We start from the raw sequence: 20,448 nt of genomic DNA on the forward strand, positions 1-20,448 counted from the left end.
TGTATATTATACTGTGAAGAGAAAATGAAACACTTGATATTTCTGTTAGACAAACGGACATTCTAAACACTATTCTAGTCTTTGCATTAACCTCACTTTAAAAATCTGAGTTACCAACGATGCCATCCTGAATTGTTGAACCAAAGATGAAAAATACACTGGGTAGGGACCCTCTGTGTAGCTGAGGATGCAGCACTTGGAGAGGGCGTGCAGCTACTGCTAATGAGAGGCTTGAGAGGTGGTGGGGATTTACGGTCCTAGGGCCGATGTAGGACACGACTCAGAACTGTTCTGGAGCTGTAGTGTCCAAGCTAGCTGGTCTGAAAGGCAAAATCAATACCCAAAAGATGTTGTCACAAACAACATCTTTGCTTCCTTCTCACGGCCATGGCACAGGCTAGAGCACGTGAGGAGTCTTCTGGCTGACCTGATGGGCCACTGTCACCAACCATGGGTCATAACAGCCTCCAGGCTAATTTAACGTAGGCTAGAGACAGAAGCAGGACGATAAAACTGCTTGCTCTTCTTCTGTTTCTCTTTTTGTCCTCTTTTATGTCCCCTCGTTGATTTTATCACAGTTATTATTGATGAGGTACTCAGTGAGGCTGCAGAAAAGTTATCTGAGATCCTGCCTGGTCTTTCTGAGGCTTAAAAGTGCTGAGAGGAAAGCTCTTTGTGCCTCTCAGAAACATGGCTGATTCAAACACTTCAAGTTTAAAAATCAGACATCACAAAAAGTATTTCCAATTTGTAACACAAAACCTTTTCCCACAATCATCCTTGGAGACTGCAGGTGAGACACAACTGCCAGGGAGGAGAACAAGCTCTTTTTTGTCTTTCTTCCTCCTTTAACAATGCATTAGCGTGATGGGGATAATCTCTGATGGTAGCCATGGCTGTAGTCACAGAGCAGTTGTCTTGGGACAATGTTTTAGCAACACAAATGAGGGCCTGCGCAACTTTCCAAAGTGCAAATATTTCAATTTTGAAGACGACTCTCAAAGAGCAACTGCAAATATCCAGCTCAAAATTTGCTTCCAACTGGAAAGGGCAATAATAATTATCAGCACTTCATTACAAGCAGCCCACTGGCATTAATTGGAAAGTACATATCTGGTAATTTACTCTGTAGGTATAGCATGCAGGTTGTGCCATGCAGATTTACGGGAGAGATTAATGTCCAAATATTGTGCTGCATTTACTCACCATCCTAGTCCAGGAGAGGAGTGCAATACACTTCCATTACAACATCCTGACATTAATTAAAAGTGAGAGTAAGAAAACGTGCCAAAACACTGGACAAATCAGGAAGCAGAGGAAGACTTTCCCTCTTGTCCTTATTAAACTGCAGGGTAAAAGAGGAAACTGATGGGTGTGCATGTGTGTGTGCCTGTTTGCGTCACTGTTTTTCATCTGCATCGTCGTGACATGCTCCTGGGCATCTGCCAGGAATAGGTTGCAGAGGGCTGATGCTTTCCCTGATTGCCAGCTGTGGTAACAACAGCAGAAGACTCTGCGGGCTGTATCTCCTCGTCATCCTTTTCTCCAGGCAATCAGAACTTGAAGGGTGATTTTCCTTTAAGATGTCAGGGATTTGTCAACCAAAATCATGTGTCCATTCTCATTTATTTCACTTTAGTACCCAGGAGTTGCCTTGTATTTTAGTTGGAAACTTGAGCGCTGTAGAAGAGCAGGGCAAAGAACTTGTCCTGCCACAGAACCGCTTCCCGGGGATCAGACCTACTGCATCATGGTGCAGATGGCAGCGCCATTTCCAGAGCTATAAACAGTATCATTGTCATAGCTCTTTGAATGGTACTGCCATATGTACCGGAAAACCAGCATTTTACTTGTAAGGGCTTTGGGCCAGCTGGATTATCTCCCCATTTGGATGAAGTCGATTCCTGAAGTATGAATGAAAGCTTCATGCTGCTCTGGAATAATTCCCCCTCAAAACTTATTTTTGAGTTTCCAAGGATCATCACGTTTTCATCTGTCTTCTACCCAGCAAAAAGCAAGTGTCTTGCAGGAGGAGAGATTGTTGATGCATCTAAACCTCCCTGCTCAGTTCAAGAGGAAGCAGAAAGTTCATGGAAATTTTGATAGCAAATTAGTCAGGCTCTGCATGTTTTTCTTTAGCGAGTAATGTACTTTTATGGTAAAGTATATTTCAGTGTGTGTATATGTCTGTGTGGGTGGATGGGTGGAGAGAGAGCACTCGTCTTAAACAATCAGCCTTTGGAAGCTATATACCTACCCTGGTTGCCAATACAGTTCACATCGTGCTCCCCTCCACTTGTATTGCTGGAGGAATAACAGCAGTAAGAAAAACAGGATGACAAAGGGTGTCACAAGTGAAAAATCAGAGAGAAGATGTTAGAACTTGTTGCATGCAGAGCAGCACTTCAGGAGACTGAGTACAGCCTGGCAGAGAGTAAATATTTTAACATGAAAAGAAAGACTGAGTTTCCAAGTGTGTGTAGGCAGCTAGAGAAATTTAACAGCAGAGCTTTCATTTTCTAATGATGTATTTGTCTCCTTCTGCACATGGTTTGTAGCAGTACTTGACTACAAATGCAGTTCCAGCCTAGCAGCATAGCTTGAGATGGCAAAACCAAGCCTTATAATCAAACACAGTCCGGCTTCTGAAAAGTGAAAATAAGGATTTGAGTTCTGCTGGGGAAACCTCCCTAAACCCACCAAACCAGCTCTTCCCTGAGCTTCGAGTGACTTTTGGACTGATGTCAAATTTACAGCCTACCCTCTTTCTCATGGTGACCACAAATCGCTGCTGGAGAACAGGCACAACAGCAGGGAAGAAGCTGTAGCAGATCAGGTGGTAGAATACATGAAAGCTGTAGTTCTGGTAGGGGAGAGGACAAAAGAAAACAAATTAGTGGTAGCACGTAGTCCAGTCATAGCTGCGCCCCCAGGGTATCCCCAGGGGATCACCACTGATGTTTATGGCGGTGGAGGGGACACAGCACCTCTGCAGAGGGGCACAGTGGCGGAAACTGTGTTCCTGTGCCACACAGTTCGTGCCACAACAAACCCTGGAGAACATAAATCCTAGCTCTGTTCTGCGCTGCCCGTATGCAGTAACGAGGGTCACGGATGGCGATCTCTGGACAGCCTGGTATCAGCAGTAAGATCCATTTTGGTGCAATCCTGACACTTTACCAGAAAATCCAGTGGAAACCAAGTTGCAAGTTTAAACACTGTACCAGTGCTGGCTATCCACAGGCCACGCATTGCAGTCAGACTTGCTGGAGTTTGGTGCTTTTTTTTTTCATCTCTCACCTTTTATGGGCTGATTTTTCTCACCGCTGGGAGCAGAGCGGAGTCCAAGGGTGCAGGGGAGTGGGGGGACACTCCGCCATAGGAGCTCAGAGGCTGCAGCGTGCTCGTGGGAGTCCTCTGGCGCTGGCAGCTGAGCACCGGGACACTGCCGTTGTTCACCCTGGTCCTTGCTGGAAGGGTTTTGTTGTAGTATTCAATTCTCTGTTCACCCTGCTTCTTTTGGCAAGGAAAAGGGGGAAACTCTGGGCTTTGTTGAGAAAAGAAACCAATATGGTTTCTGTAAAAATATGCAAGCAAGGAATAATCTTTGCCAGAAAATTGCCAGTTCCTGTGTTTCTGTTATCTGAGCCTCCCCTGGAGAAAACTGGACTTTGTTTTCTCTAGCTTCCACGCTGGCAGGTGGTAGGGAAGGAAGTGTCGTGTTTGCAGTGATGCCATCTCACACGCTGAAGTGATTTTCCAGGAGCAATAGTCTTGCATTGGGCTGATGATGTTCTCAAACGAGTTTACACTGGTGTATCAGGTTTTTCTTGGAGATTTAGCCAATTTTGTGAAATGAATCAGTCTATAACAACATAGCCAGGGATGCAGAGAGGGGCCCATACACAGGGAGCAGACGTTTATGGAACAAGAGTAAACCCTCCTGGGCTGCAGCCAAGTCTTTCAGCTGACAAGTGCCAGATATCTCTGTTTAGTATTAATCTCTTTTTTACTTCAGAAGAGCCTACAGGGATTTGAAACCCACAGAACCAGGCAACGTGCTTCTGATTCGGAGTATATAATATCAGCAATAGATAATGATGAGTAATGAGTCCAGGCATTCGTGACAAACATGCAGCTTACTTGGCCACCGGTATAGAGACATGTTCTGAGAACTAATTAATTCTTTTAGTTGCTGGATTAAACTATTGTGCAAAACATCCCATCAAACAGAGAACATTATATGGTATGTTACTGTAATTAAATAAAGAGATAACTGAGCTTGAGAGATGCCCACAACACTTAATTAGGATTAATTAAGCATGATGATTTACAGCTGGAGAAGATGAAACTGAGCGATGCAAAACTGGCTAAACAAAGCAGCTGTGACATGCTGAATCCATGAAGGCACATACTGGGAACATGTTGTTCAGTAACACTGCTACAGCAGCCTCACCAGCCGGGTTTATTTAATGAAGCTGTGTTTAGCCCCTGGAACACACCCGTTCTGTGGCCAAACACAGACGCATCTATTAACCAGCTAGAAGTTAAGAGCTTGGCAACTGGAAACTTGGAAGGGCAGATAAAGTACTGCCAAAATATAAACAAAATTTCCTTCCCAAGCCCCCCTTGAGACAGCTGATAGATTAGCATGTTCTTAATTTCTCTGCTTTTTTACTCTGATAGCAACACAGTTTATCTGTGTAACTGAATTATTATTCCCTGAGCACACAGGCTGTATAAAATGGTTGGAAGAAATTAGCATATCTTGGACTAATCAGAATGAACAGATAATTCAAGTAATAGCCTCAATGGGTCTCATTTCAGGAGCAGAATCGAAAGTTGTTTCTCCCATGAAAAGACAGAAACATAGTTGTTCTGGGTCAAACAAAAAAAAAAAAGTAAAAGTAAGCTGGAGGCTCTTTTTACAAGAACTGAGGAATCCTCATCCAGAAATCCATCCCCCTGTGACCTTTTACACTGTCACACTGCTGGTGTCGGAGCTGTGCTGTACTTCTGCAGTACTCTGCATCAGGGCATGCCCCATGTCCCAGACGCAGCCCAGGCTCGGTGCCCCAGCCAGTTTTCTGCAGCTATTTCCTGGGTCTCCTGATACATTTTTTCCTAAGCCCTGGCTTTACAAACCGAACACCTATATAATCGGTTATCTGAACAGAGAGGCTGTTTTGACAGAAGTAGGTTCAAGAAGAGAGGTACAGAAGTGTCAGCTCTGGTATTCTCTCTGAGTTACTAACAAAGCCAAACCCGGACAGAGTGTTATATCTTGTGAATGGACAAGGATCCAGATTCCTTGTAATGCCCTTCAGGAGAAAATAGAGAAGAAATTACCTAAATTTAGGACAAATATTTTTATATACCTGTTTGACTGTTGCTTGGGTGTAAAATGTCAAGTTACTGCCCCTCTCTTGGGTCAGTGTCTTCAGCACCCCAAATTCATCACGTTCCTGTGCCTTTCCATAGTGGTGACTCTAAGGGAGCGCCAGCAATGATCTCCTGATTCTCTTTTAGTTCTTGTTTTTACTCTTTTTACTTCACTGTAGTTTACACAGCCTAGAGTTTTTAAGCCCACTGGGGTATTTGTGATCTTAGGAGTCAACAAGCCATATGCCTTGAGAAAAGGCAAACTGAGCTATGTGAAAGGTGCGCTACACTCTTGTCATGCTGTCTTTCAGCACCTTCAAAGCCCCAAGGCCTCTTGCCTCCCTTCAGTTTAATTCTATTTATTAATTTTTGTCCAGAGAATGCTAGAATTTAGAGAGAGATAGGTGAGGTGTGTCTCCTTCTTCAGATCAGTACTAGCATGGATAACCCTCTGCTCTGTATTTTGTTAGTGTCCAAAATAATAAATGTTCCCTTATTTTCTTGCTCCACAGAGTAATATTCAGTTTATTTTTTCCCTGTGTTGATATCTAACCTAAGTATTTCCTTTTCCTTCTCTCACACTCCAGACATTTGTGGTCTCGTGCTTCTCTTTCTCCTTCTAGTGTGAGCAACGGGAGCAGAACCTCAGAGCTTTCAGGCTTCAGTCTAGCTCCAAAACAAGAACATTGAACTAAGAGCTCAGAGTTGATATTCTCCGTATCACAAGGGATGTCTGGGAACATTTAATTTCATTGCTAAATGTGGTTGAAATCATACTTCTCAAATACGCTCATTAGGCAAGGGCTTGGCAAATCCTCCTGAAATAGTACGAGTCCCAGGTAATAGTTTTAAGATAGCACAATTTTGGATGGAAAGCAGTGCTACGATTCACAGACCCAAAGGTAAATATTTGGTTTTGGTCACTTATAAATAACAAGTGATAACAAGCACAAGCAAAGGGCTTGGAGGTTCAGTGTGTGAAAACCACATGCTTTGGCAACATCAGAGGTCTCTGCTCTAGAATAGATTGTTTCACATTTAAAAATAAATAATACTGACAGACTATTCTAAATAGCAACAGAAATGAGAGTAACGGATTTAGGATGAACATTGATAAAATAATAAAGAACAAATGTCTGTAAAGTACAGCACAACTCTTGCTGTTTCTCTTATAAGGGCTAGAGCCATCCTCACATTTTTATAGACTCAGGGACGAGTTTACATAAGAAGAGGACAAAGACCCATTATATATTGTATGTGTTGCAAAATCATCCAGGTGTGTGATCTTCTGCTAAATTACTGGGCAAAGTACACCTTGGATTGCCTCAATGTAATGCAAAGAAATGTAGGTACTAAATGGGGTCTATTTCTAAAGAGGACAGAAAGATGATTGTTGTAGTTGAGTCAAAACTTAAGTCAGTTATATATGAAACCTGCTGGCTAAAATGCAATTTTCTGTTTCATTTGCTACATGTATCATTGCTTTGCTTTTCCTCAAGAATGGGAACAAACATAAATCTGAGCAACATTTATTTACAAGGCAGAGGCTAAGACGGAGATTTATAAAATAAGTTGCCTCCTCTGAAGCAGAAAATACAGAGGCCCAAAGGCAACCAAGGAAGAGGATATCACAACCTTGAGAAGTTTCAACATATTTGTTTGCTTTTGCACCTTAAAATTTGGAGGCAATATATAAAACAGTGGACATGCAGGGGCTGCCAGTCTTTTGCGTCCTGGAAGAAGGACAGAAAGAAATCTCAAAATATCAAAAGTAGGTATATGTAAAATATTTATATACACAAGTAGAAACATGAAGACACACATACAGAGGGTGATATTCCAGTAGCTTATTCTATATTAAGACTCAGAAATGCTGCAGTTCGGCAGGTTCGATGATGTGTTTCAATTGCCGTACAGCACAGGACTGTGACTCTGTGGATATCAGGTCCAGAGGTTCAAGGGCTGGGGTCACCGGTGGGAGATTCATTACATGAAAGGAGAAAGAAATCACCTCTGAGATAAGTCTGGGTTAGGGAAAGGAGCTCTGAAACACAGGAAGTTCTGTCTGAACCTGAGGAAAAACTTCTTTGCTGTGAGGGTGACAGAGCACTGGAACAGGTTGCCCAGAGTCAATTCAAAGACTCAATAGTTATAAAATACATTTTGGATTGTTTTCTGCCAGCATTTCACTTTCTATCACATAGAATAATTGAATAGTTTCACCTGAAGCCTGATTTCCCAAACTTGCATTCCTACAAAACTGAAAACTTTAATAGTGTCAGCAGGGGAAGGAATATGACTTAACCAGTAATTATTGTATGCATTTTTCCTAGCTAGTTGCCAGATATTTTGATTGTACCATTTTCCTCATCCTATGATCAAAATCAATACGCTGATCAATACAGCAATTAAGTATTATGCTTCAAGCTGCAAGGAATGTGTGTAATAGAGGATCTCAAAAAGGATTGTCTATGGCTTTTTTCTTTTGTGAAACCTACCAGAGAATGAATGTAGTTCTCTGCCTGGCTCCCTAGTTTCTTGGATTCCTCCCTACTCCCCTCCCCACCTCACACCCTCCAAAAAAAATTACAGAGTGTTTGCAGCCATGCTCAAATTTTTCCTCTTCTGACTCTTGGAGAAGAGTCTTTGGGTGTGGTGTATTCAAACATTCGTACTGAGCTTGGCACTTTTCTTCTGGACATTTTAAGAAGAGATGAGCTTCTACTTTTTATGATGCTCAATGGAGAAAATTTTTCTTTATGTAATTTTTGTACACAGCAGTTCACAGGGTCCCTTAATTCAGAGGGGAAAAAAGGCTGGCATCACATGTATACGATCCTCGCTAGCAGGTGTTCAGGAACAGTCCTAGTGAGATCGGAAAGGCTGCAGTCAGATAACAGACAATCATCACAGGATGTTTGGGAATACAGCTAACAGAAAACGGGGACTTAGCAACCTCTGAATCATACTGAAATGAAGTGCCGTCAAGGCACCTCCTGTCCTCCTCAGCACAATCAGACTATCTAACCAGTTAAATAGCACTTGGCAGGGAAGGTGGATGAGCAAATGAAGCCTCATACTTCCTGAAGAACAACATAGGAATGGAAACACAGCCACTAAGCAATATGTAGTTATTGGCTTATTTCAGTATCAGCTTTATGCACGCTAAAAATGAGGAGCAACTTTCTATGAATTTGATGGAGGGAACAAGTGTTTGTAAGTGAGGCATTTATATGAGGAGCAGGATAGGGATGGGGAGCACAGAGGGCCTGCTGCCCTTAGTGGACTGAGGGAGAATGAAGCGTGCATGATGAAACCAAGGTTGTATATAGGTCAATATGGAGATTTTATTCAAATTAAGCACCCCTTCCAATGTCACCATCTGTGGTACGACATTTAATCCTAAAAAGATGCTTACAAAATAAGACCAGTTATGATCGCAGTTAAAAAATGTCGTGTTAATATTTTTTGTAATGTGTAGTATAAAGTTTTACCAATTCACACCTAGAAGTCTGTAACATAGAAGCAGTCTGAAGCCAGGAATGTGCTAGTTAATGCATATCATAGAAATATTAATCAAAAAACCTTAAGGAGGAGAAAGGAAAGAAGACATGCAACAACCCATTCAACCCAACACTGAAAAATGCCCAATCACAGGATACAAGGAAGGTCATTTTCTAAGTTATGAAGTAAGCAATATTTTTACATTGAAGTGGCTCAGGAGGAGGATCAGAGTTTCTGCTATATGACCTTTCCTTCCCGGGAAGTAGGATGAAGGACTGAGAAAAGGCAGCAGCTATTTTAGCCAAATAAATTTTATTCTAAGTTAATGAGACACACTACAGCTTAACCTAAAACACAGTAAATACTAGTTGAAATGCTAAGGGCACCAACAAGGATCTTTGTTATTAATTATAGTCTTAATACTGTGTTTTGTTATTTAAGTTCTGTGTCTTTGTTCCGTTACTGAAAAAAAAAAAAAACAAGTTTCAGATCTTACCTTCAGAGTGCAAAGATGCCTTAAGATATGAGCAGCTTCTTAACACCACTTACAGTATATCCAGAGGTTACCAGGATATACTGCCGTAGGCATTACACAGGCATATGCACGAATTGGCCCTATAAAATGCAGGAAAGCATGATATTTCTTCTGATGACCAGAAAAACTTACTGGTAGGCAGTAGAGTAGGAGGGAAGATGCCTGAGCCGGAGCTGCTATGAAAGAATTTGTGATAGTTTGCTATTCAGAAACAAACTTAAACTAGGGCTGAGATTAACTATGTGCATATGCTAGACTTTTGTTACAAAATACATAGTTCTTTATAAAAGATCTTGTTTTGACACAAAAAAACTCCGCCTTTGCACACACAAAATAGATGCATGAAATGATTTAGAATTTTTTGCTAGAAAATTCCAACAAACTCTGATTGTCATTTTTCACCAGATAGTTTCACTGGAGAGAAGTTACACATTTCCCAGACAGCTGTAATTAAACTGCAGCATAGGTTAGAAGCCTAACATTTGACTTTCTGGCCCAAAAGGTGTTTGTCTGTCTCTATCAGCCATATAGAAAGTCTCAGGTTCCTAAAGTTTGATGGCATAAATTTAGCCCTCAGTTAGTCTCAGGGCTCATGGCTGATGGTCTTTGGCCTTCAGACTGTTTGGAAATTGTGATGTCTCCATTGCATAAGAAAACAGCTCCAGTTGCTTCTGTCACCATTTCATTCCATAGCTTTGACAAATGGTGTTTATTTTTTCTAGTAGATGAAAGATCCAATTATGCCAGTTGCGAGATCTCCGCTTATGAAGAACATGCATTATCTTCCATCTGAATTTTCTTAATTGATCCTCCTTGTACTTTAGTAATTAAAACACTTTAATAAAAAAAAAGAAAAAAAAAAGAAGCAGCCTATTATGAGCTATCCCACCTGCAGGTAGTTATAAATCCCTCTTAATGTGATGCTGTATGTTTCTAACATAAGTGAGCACTTCCAAGGACCTATTAGTACTCTCCTAATTATCAGCTTTGGGCCTGTTATGAATGCTGCAATAATTATGGCACATAAATGAACTGTAGGCCAAAATCTGGAGGTAATTAGAGCATATAATGTAACACCAAACTTAGCCTTAATGAGAGAGAAATGGAAATACAGAGTGAACGTGAGAAAAAAGGGAAAGTACCTACCTTCTGCAGCATAGCATTGAATGACCTGTCTCTCTCATTTGCTTACTTATTTTCCCTGGTGTTTATAGTTAAAAAACGAACTTAGACAATTGAACACAGTAGCTCTTTAATTGATTTTAAAGTTAACAGTTTCTCTCTGTCAGTGTCCAAGTTTCTGTTTCTCTTGTGGAGACGTCAACTCTTATAAGATTATTAAACTATTGTGAATCTCTGCTTGAAAAAGCAAAATCTCTGGACTAACATCCATTATCTTAATTACTGTGTGGATCCTCTTTTTTCATCTCCAGTCTTTGCCATGTCTGTGTTCACAATATCCAAAGTGTAAGGCCTTTTGCTACAGTTCAGCAGAACATCTTGTAATGGAAAATAGGGAACCTGAAAAATATCATTCAAATCAAACTTCTGAAAGAGAGAAAGACATAAAGAGGCTGGGAAAAGAGAAATCTCTAAGATGGGACTTAGGACAAGTCTAATTAAGATGACTATCAGCAAAGCCAGCCAATGATGATGTCTATTAGCATGTAGTCTCTTGAGGGAAATGCTGTAGAACCACCCTTTCGGGTGACTAAAATTGCATGCAGTACAGCCCTGTATCAACAGATAGGTGGTTTGGAGACGCCAATAATCTCTCTACAATCTCTAATGCCTCCAATGGACTGTTAGAATGAGGAAAAAGTGTTGTCCAACCTGAGTGCCTGGGACCCTCATGGATGATGTGTCCCTCCATCCTCGCTTCCCTTTAAGATGAGATCCAAGGCTTTCTCCTAAGATTGTCTCAGCAGCTCTCAATAAAAAAGCAAATTATTTTTAAAAAACAACAACATATGCGGACATTTTGCAATATTCAAGTTCAGCCATCCAAGTGAGGGGCTCTTTGATACAAAACAGGGGGCACTGCTGTTAGGTAGTACAGTCTTTCTGGTTAAGATCCACCTGGATGCCTCCACAGCAGCGCTTAGTACCTAGAGCTGGGGGTGGGGGGAGATTGGGCTGGTAGAGCCTGGGCATTTGAGCAGTCTTCATGAGCGGCTTAAGGTTAGCAGAGGACTCCCAGAGGCGGCACTCACTTGCACAGCAGAAGCTGAGTGTTTTTCTGTGTGGGAGTGCTTGAGATTCTCATCCTCTCACCCAGAAAGAGGTGAGATGCAAACTGCTAGTCTTTTTAAAGAGTTGGGGTGTAACGTATGTTTGTAACGTGCCAGGGGAACATGGCATGTTCGAACAGAATCAAACTTGTTAACAGAATAATGAGGCTGATTATTTTTTAAGTGAGGTTAAGGTTTGAAAACTGACATTTTTGACAGCTCGGGAAGACATAAGCACCTGTGTACACATGAAAAGGAGAATGGGATTAGGCAAGGAGCCACTGGAGCACATGGGCAGCAGCAATGAAAGTTTATCATATCCTTGAGGAACAGAAACTTCATCCTCATTTGAACATTGTTTCTTAGGTGAGACTGACAAGTTTGACAACAATGACAGTGCATTTTGTATACATGAATATTTGGTTTATTTAAGGTCCAGCTGATCCCTGTTGGCTCCCATCAGAAAGGCCACTCAGCTATCAGTAGCTCAGTGAACCTGACTCCGAAAGGAGACTTGGTAATCATATTCTGAAGTATTAACTTTCTCCACGATGACACTGTTTTATGTCAAACAATTCAATGTGTTCACCTGTGAGCTCCACTGAGGGTTTGGTTTATAGGACAGGAGCTAGGAAATATGCAGGCAGGAAGATATACAAGCCACACAAACATCCACCAACATATATGCACATGAGGTTCACAGCCTGTATTTCTCTCCTTTTCCCAGCTTCAAGCAGAGGTCATTTGCTACTTTTATTTTAAAAACAATGAAAACCTCAGGCCTACCTTAGCAACCTATCCATGTTGCGATTAATAGCTGGTCAAAAACGAACAAACATTAGATTAATGTTCAGAGTAATCTCCACCGAAGGCAATGGAAAATAAACCTGTTCAGTGTGGGTCAGGGCCAACAAGCACCGTGTTTGGCCGGTCTCAACAATTTCCCTTGTCTGAAATAATATCAGGTAAAACTGAGATATGAAAGCCACGACAAGACAGCAATACGACACGGCCAGTGGAAAAGAGGTGACCTATGGGTGCACGCGGCTGTGTGCAAAAAGCGTCTGTGAGGCTACATATCTGCGAATGGGCCAAAGGAGCATTAGAGGTGTTTAGTGTCCTATGAGCCGCCAAAATCAATGAGAAGCAAAAGCTATCTGATTTTTGTTGCCTGCACACACCCACACACAAATGATACACAGGAATGAGTATCAGAGGGTCTTTTTTTCCTGTTCCGCCAGAACGCTGACTTTTGAAAGGAGTTGTAGCTATGATTCAGATGGGAGCTATTCTGTGAATGCCTGGCAATAATGCCATAGACGTTTTCGAGTCCTGAAAAAGAAATAAGCAAGCACTGCTAAAAGATCCAGAGCACAGGTGGAAGCTAGTTACTGTAACTTTGTGCAGTGAGAAACAGGAGGCACCAAATCATATTCAGTCATCTCTTCTTTTCTATTTAGCCAGCCTGAGAACATCATCAGGGCCAGTGAACCAGAGGCAGGATACTCCCAGGCTCTGAGGGTGTGGAGAATTTAGTGGAGGAAAGATGTTGTTCAATAAACAAAACACCTCTCCTACAGCTGTAAATTGTGCTGTCCTGGAAAGTGACATTTTCAAATTGAAACAAACTATTTTTATGCAAGTGATTAATTATTGTTACTTGCGCACCCAAAATTTGAATCAAATTTTGACTTAGTTGTACCAGATACCATTTGTATCTGTAATGACACATTGTTTGTTCCCAAGAAATTAAAATCTAAGGGCAAGGCATACAGAGAAGGTAGTATTGTCCCTGCTTTATCCACAGAGAAATAAGGCTCAGAGGAATTGCATAGATGATTTGCCCATGATCAAACAGGAATTTCTGGAAAAGCCATCTCTGCATTCTTGAGGTGCCTTAAGTTCCTGGTCGTCTTCTGTAAACAGTTTCTTTAAAAAAGTCACTGAAGAACTTAGTGAATCTTTATTCTTATTAGCATCTGTTCAGTATTCGTCTGTCTGGTTAGCATCGAAATAGTTGTAGTCATGTTCCTGTTTTTAACTTTTGATGTCTATAAAAAACATAATTATCATCTTAAGAGTTCATTATTCAGCTGCAAAATGAGTTTTTATAACATTATACAAAAGTTTTTAACTGATACCCAGGTACAAGGGCATACAAAAATGTGTTCTTTCAGCCCTATTTTCTTCTGAGTCATTGCTTCTTTGCTGACCTATGTGGAATGCCTTGGATGACTCAGGCCGGACTACTTATTAGTTATCTTTGTTAATCAATCTCTCTCCCATCTATTTCTTGTGTCAAGCAGATGGGTTGAGTTTAGCAGCCTCCTGGAGAGACCATGATTTCCTTCATTCATAGAATGATAGTCTTTTGAGCAAAGGAATGGTGGGATGTGCTTGGCTGTGGAAGTTAAAATGACTTTAATGGGTTCCCATAATGTTTCTTAGACCAAATCCATTAATTGACCCTGGCAATAAAAAGAATAAAAAAAGGAAAACATAATGAACAGTTGCAGTTCCAGGGAAACATACTGATTAGGTCAAATTCAGTGAATGCTTTCAGTGGAAGAAAAAGAAGAGAAACAAGATGCTTGAGTGTTTTGACATTTATTTCAAAATCATATTTCAGTTTATTATTTGCTGACACTTTTAAATCGAATTAGACATCCTCCTAATAAAATATTCTCCTACTGTAAACACAAAAATAAATGAACTGGAGGGTGTTTTACTCTTGTTTTGCTGGAAGAAAAGCATAAAACATTTCTATTTTATGTTAACCCAAATCAGTATTTCTTCCTGTCTGTCAGTACAGTCACATGTCCAATGTGTGTTTTTTGTACACTTCTACTTTTGGAGGTGAGGACATCCCTCATGCAGCTCCAGTGAGTTTCCTAAAACTGTACAACGAATGCCATTGACCCATGCCTAATTGAGACGGCCTGGGAACACATCCTCAGATTGCAATTAATTAAAGCAAATGAGAGTCAAAGCTGGTCTGTAAGAGTGAGACAACAGGAGAGCTTCAGCTAACGAAAACATCCTCCAAAACTGATGGAACAAAGAGAAAAGGAAGGAGAGAAACAAAAGTATTGATAGATGCTTTATTTGTTTGCCATGACTTGACAGATGCAAAGAAAGTAATTTTTTCTTTCCGGTGGTTTGTTTCTCTCACTCAAATGCTTTGGTTATGAGAGAACTGTGTGCTAATTTTAAGACTGAGGATGCATGTAGCAATCTTACAAAATGTACCAGAGGTTGGATTATGTGGTCTGGAGACAGCTGTTTTAAAATCCTCTAACTGAAATTTAGTAAAGAATGATGAGTGCTTACTTCCAGCTCACAAGGCCTGAACAGCATTATTTGATTTACAGACAATTAAGATATTCATCATAACTGCTCAAGAATGGAAAAAAATAAACAGTTGTCAGGAGAGAGAGACAAATTTCTATTTACATTTGACTACGAAGAACTTTAAAATCAACATTGCTGTCAGATCCATCTAAATAATTTAGCAGTCCAAATGTTTTCCTGAGATCTGGATGTTCACCAGCTGCAATGGGATAATTGTACTTGATATTTATGTGGATTTTACCTGTGTTTTCCCAAAGGACTGCATCATCTGTACAGGAGGAATGGTCCACGGATATTTACTCCTGTTTATTTTTAAAAATTTATTCAAATAATAAGTCTATGACAGGCCTAGTTTTAAATTTGGCTAGAGCATTTTAGGAATTTAGAAATATCTTCAGTTTGGGGAAAGACTGATGTTGCCTGAGGCATCAAATCCACTGTCTAGGTGGGTTTTACACAGAAATAACAGATAATCCTTCCCCAAGATCAGAATAAAAGACACCGGCCAGATGAAGGCAAAGGAGGTTCCCTACGTTGAGGCTTGTTGCAGAGTGCGAATTTCATTTTCTTCACCATGCTACATGTTTTCCTGGCCCTGGCTACAAGGGGAACGGACTGAAACTGATCATGTTTGGTAGGTTCTTTCTCTGCCAGAGCTCCAACAGGTGGTTTAGTGAATCATCTACTCCGACCTCTTTAATCAGATAATCGTACCGTATCTTTAGGGGCTCTGCAGCCTGTCAGCTTGCAATGAAGAGAAATGGTCATAGGAGGAGAGGATGGAGCTGCTCGTCTGCCATCCCTAACTCAGCTCCCGAACAGAGCAGAAGCAGCCTTAGAGATGGCTTCACCACCATCGTGCCTTGGCTCCTCTGGCTTAAATTGTGCTTTCTCCCACTTGAGCATGTAACCATTCACTTGAGAGCACATGAGAGATGAACACAGTGTGCGTCTCAATGGAGTTAGAGGAATATACCTGAAATATGAGGGAATTCACTTGGAACAGTTCTCATTGTGTTTTCCCAGTTCACACACTCTTTTTAAATTCACTGGTATCCCATCCATTTAGAAAATAATTTGCCACTAGGTAGAAAAAGCAGATCACAGGGCAGTCACAGTTAGGTGCTAAGACACCTACCTGTAGCGAACTCACCTTTGGCAACATGCTGGTCTGCTCCAGGTTGAAGGAGGTCAATCAGACACAGCACATGGATGATAAAATAGTAGCTTAAATCTTATTGTTAGGAAATCTTGCAAGCATCTTGCTCACCTCAGAAACAAGAAGAAATTAAAAACCTGTAGAGAAACAACAGGAGCTGTTCATCCTAGAAGCGTTAAATATATTGCTAGTTTTGCAGCATGGAATATGAAATCAGTTTAGGTTGTTCTGCAGTGTTGATACACATCAACAAAAAGACAAAATGAGCCAGTAATTTACTGCTTGCTTTCACCGCAGGAATTGTTTTCTGTAGGTGGGGTGGGTGTTCCTAACTTGCTGTAATCATTTTCTACTGATGGCCAAATGTGGAAGTTCAATTTAGTGGCTGCAAACATGAGTCATTCAGCCACGAGAGTACAGAGTTACTAGAAGCTTTTAATTTCATGGAGTCTACAAACTTTTAATTATGAAGGAGGGACAACTCTTCACTGACCTTTTGAAAATTAAACAGGCGTCTATATTAAAACGAAATGCTTCATGAAAATACATTTAATTTGGATTTTGTATAAACCTATATATATATGTGTTCATTTTTCAACAGAAAATGGAAATGAAACAACATATTTCATTCATATTTCATTTTGATGCTTTGTGTATTTCAGATCAACAAAACACATTTTTTTTGCCTCTTTCAAAATGAAAAATGTCATAGCCTCAAATAAAAGACTCTAGAGATTCTTTGTTTTTGACACTCTTCTCAGCTTTCTGATTGTTTCCCAAGATTTATCAGTTTTTCCAAAAAGTCTAAAGCATCTTTTCAGGGAGAAAATAGCACTGCCATATTTACCTTTAGCTCCTGTAGTCCGGGTCCGGGAGGCCTCTCCTACACTACAGGTGCTTTCCTGCTGTTCTAAAACACATTCTCAAAGTTTATTCATGGCCCACTTGTGATTCAGGATGGTCTGTGTGATCTCTCTTGGGTCCTTCCCTCATAGACATGGTTAAATCATGATACCAACCAGAAACCACGCTGCACTTACTATGTCTCTATCATCTACAGGCAATCATTTACTGTAGATCAGTGACTGCCAGAAAATACAGAATTAAAAGGCTATTTTCTACCTGTTCCTGAAACAGAATAAAGTAAGCAGATGCTTCACTGTCTGGAATAACTAACAAACACAGTCATCTTAAGCTGTTTTCTCTCTCTTCCTCCCTCTTATAGTGCACTTCTGAATTATGTTGCTCGCATTTATAATTATGGGGCTGAACAGACGGTGGAAGGCTTAGTTCAGAATGGTGTGTTCATTAAAACAACCTACTCTGGTCTGCCAAGTAATTGTTAGCTGTAATCCCAGTTTGATGTAGAAGAGGATTATTTATTCTTCCTCTGTCTGTAAGTCCATCTGAAAGAAATGGGGCTTTGAAATGGACACCGTTGAGTGCGAAGCCACAACAAGGATGCTGCATATATTCCAGACGTGAAAGCACTGAAGAGATCGGCAGCTGTGCCAGCCCCTTGAGAAAAATGTAGGGAAAGAGAAATTTTGGACTAGCACAGTTTTGAACTTTAAGAGAAGTTTCAGTTCTTTATTCACTTTGGGAGCTAAATTCCACTAAAAAGTGGCTCTAGACAGCTAAGATTTATACTCAGACTCTTTTTCTATGGCATATCTGCACTAGGTACCTGGATTCAGTAATGGTAGTATCTATTATTAAAGATGGGATCCTCTGCTCAGGCAAGACCTAAATCATCCATTTATCGCATCTGGCTGCCTTTCACATCTACACAGCAACATTTTGTTTCCCTCCAGTCACAGTGACTGCTTCTTGGGTGCAGCTGAGAATAACAAGGTTTCATGATGAAATTGGGAGTGTTCATCCATCTCTTTGCCTTCCTTCTGAGGAAGCTTATTCTACCAGCTTCACTTTACCAGCTTCATCATCTTGCAAGGTGTGTGTTGGATATGCAGACAAGTCTTTCCACGTCAACGCTATTAACTTATTTTATTTCTGAGACCTCCTGCCACGCTCTTTTCATATCAGGACTTCAGGATCTGGTCTGAATGCAGATGTTAGTGGAGATATAATTTCAACATTTCTTTATTGAGAATAAAGGAGGCTCTATTTCTCCAGGTCTGGCCATTATGCAGATTCAGCCCTCACCTCTTGCCTTGTGCATCGTTCCCACTTGAGCTACCTTGAGATGTCCCTTTGCAAGTGGTAGACCTTCTTCAGTGGGAAGTCTGAGGGCTGTCCTGAAGTGAGCTGTTCAGAAACACTATTTACAGCTCTCCTATGGCTGAAAGCTTTGTTCTTCTGCACCAGAGCAATTGCCATCACTTGTACCCCATAGCTGTGGCATTACCACAGGGTCCATCAGAATTTTACAGGCAGAACTCAGAGGAAATAGCGGAGAAGGACATGCAAAGGACTGCTCTCTACCTGTCTGAGCGCACTGGGAGCAGAACTTGAGGTGGGAGGAATCGGAGAGTGTCGAAAAAGTTGATGGTGCTCACTAAGAATAACCAGAAATATTAGCGTTTTCTGAGTTGCTCAGAAAACATATTTTCATGAGAGCTGGCCAGGAAAGCTTTGGAGAAACAGTTCCTCATCTAAAGTGCCACTTGGTAGGAATCAGTTTGCAGCTGCTCAGCTGGAGTGGTGGATAGCTGAGGCCATGTGAGAGGTCAGAGAGAGGACCTGTCTCCCAATGCCGTAATCTAGTATTTAGAGCATTTCTATGTCACCTTTTGCCCTGCTCCATGCCTTGCAACCACAGTTATAGCCTTCAAAGATGCAAACTAGCTATGCAAAAACTGTTACTGAGAGGTTTTCTAGGGTCCTCAGTGGGGTTCCCAGTTACAAATGAGGGAATAAAATTATTGTGAAATGTTTCATTTGGGGTGCAGGCAACTGACAATAGGAAAAAGGAGAAAACCAAAGAGAGAAACAGGCAGATGAGTGCTCACTCATACAAAATTGCCAGCAACACACTAGTTAGGTCGGTCACCTTGATAAAAGGCAGAAAAAGGCCTGAACATGAATTTGAGTTTGTTTTTTTTTTCCCCCCCATTATGAGAAACTGCAGACATGCTCCAGATCAGAAACAGGGAAAATATTTGAAACTGTGAAAACTTTTGATCAGTGGGAAAAGCATTTTCTAATACACTCTGATTTGAGCTTAAAACTATTTTTGACCTAGTGAGTAAGCCTTTATAACAGTGTTTTTCCTGATCCTCTGTTCTCCCTTAAACTGCCACTCTGATCTTCTGTTAAACCTCCTAGTTATAAACTAAATTAGTCTCTATATTTTTTCAGGGCATACATTGTCTTTCAGTGGAGTTAGCCAGTGCTCAGCATAATGGGATTTCTGTTTTGATTTGGGAGAGGTGTTCAGTGTTTGCACACAGTTGGGTCTTTATTGATCCTGTGAGGGTTTGTAGCTCTTCCAAATTTTGTCCATGATTTCTTTAGTGTTGGGATAATTTTTGGTTTACCAGTGATCCAAAAATAGGATAAAAATCTCATGCAAGCTCAGATCAGTTTAATCAAAAATTAATCCCTCTGAGTACAATGAAACATTTCACTTGATCAGTGTCACACGATGTATTTTGCTTTTGTTGAAATTTAATGCTAGATTTAATTTGAAATATTTGATCTATAATGCAGGCAATTGAAAGAAAAATTATTAATAAAGGATATTTCCCAACACCAACAAAGACAAATTGAAATACTTTAAATGCAAAATTTCACTTCCTGACATTTTTAAAGAATTGTTGGTTTTATATATATATTTTAAAAGATAAACTCAGAGAAACTGATACAAACTCAGGAAAACTTTCTGTGCCACAGAATCTGCACATTTATTCCTTTTCTTGCCAGAAAGTTAGCAAATTATCCCAAATTATTGAGAAAGTCACAGTTAACTGTGACTATGCTCCTTTGCCTGGTTCTGCCATGCCTGAGGTCTCTCCATGAGTCCAGCAGGGAGTCAAAAATGAAGCGCTGGCAACAAAATCCGAATCCCAGTAAAGGGATGTCTAAGGACCACGATTTTGTTTCAGGTAAGGGTCATTTTACTGAATGGTATCAGTGTGCTTGGGGTCAGCAAGAGAATCTCACAGGCTAACGCTTCTGTAAACCCCAACAGTTGCAGCCAGGGGTACAGCGTATTACAGGCTTGAAACAACTTGACATGAGCTGCTAAGAGCAATGCTTATGTCAAAGAATTTGAAACGAGGTTTTCATCTCCCATTCTAGCATTACCAGGGAGTACTTAAAAA

The 20,448-nt window shown here is 40.7% G+C and overlaps 1 protein-coding gene across 10 annotated transcripts in view; it reads left to right on the plus strand.

Annotated features, from left to right (window-relative positions):
• Positions 1-20,448, plus strand: part of HTR4 (5-hydroxytryptamine receptor 4) — a 146,086-nt gene that overhangs the window by 116,323 nt on the left and 9,315 nt on the right. For 4 of the 10 annotated variants that reach the window (XM_068959316.1, XM_068959312.1, XM_068959313.1 and 1 more), the window contains one exon: positions 15,729-16,872. The exons of 4 other annotated variants lie outside the window; for them this stretch is intronic. In XM_068959316.1, coding sequence (XP_068815417.1) covers positions 15,729-15,942 — 214 coding nt within the window. In that variant the 3' untranslated portion in view covers positions 15,943-16,872. Of the gene's footprint in view, positions 1-15,728; positions 16,877-20,448 lie in introns of those variants that run through there. 2 more of the 10 variants (XM_068959321.1, XM_068959320.1) reach the window with 2 other exon arrangements.

The sequence above is a fragment of the Struthio camelus genome, chromosome 13 (assembly GCF_040807025.1).
Source record: "Struthio camelus isolate bStrCam1 chromosome 13, bStrCam1.hap1, whole genome shotgun sequence".
Classification (NCBI taxonomy): domain Eukaryota; kingdom Metazoa; phylum Chordata; class Aves; order Struthioniformes; family Struthionidae; genus Struthio; species Struthio camelus.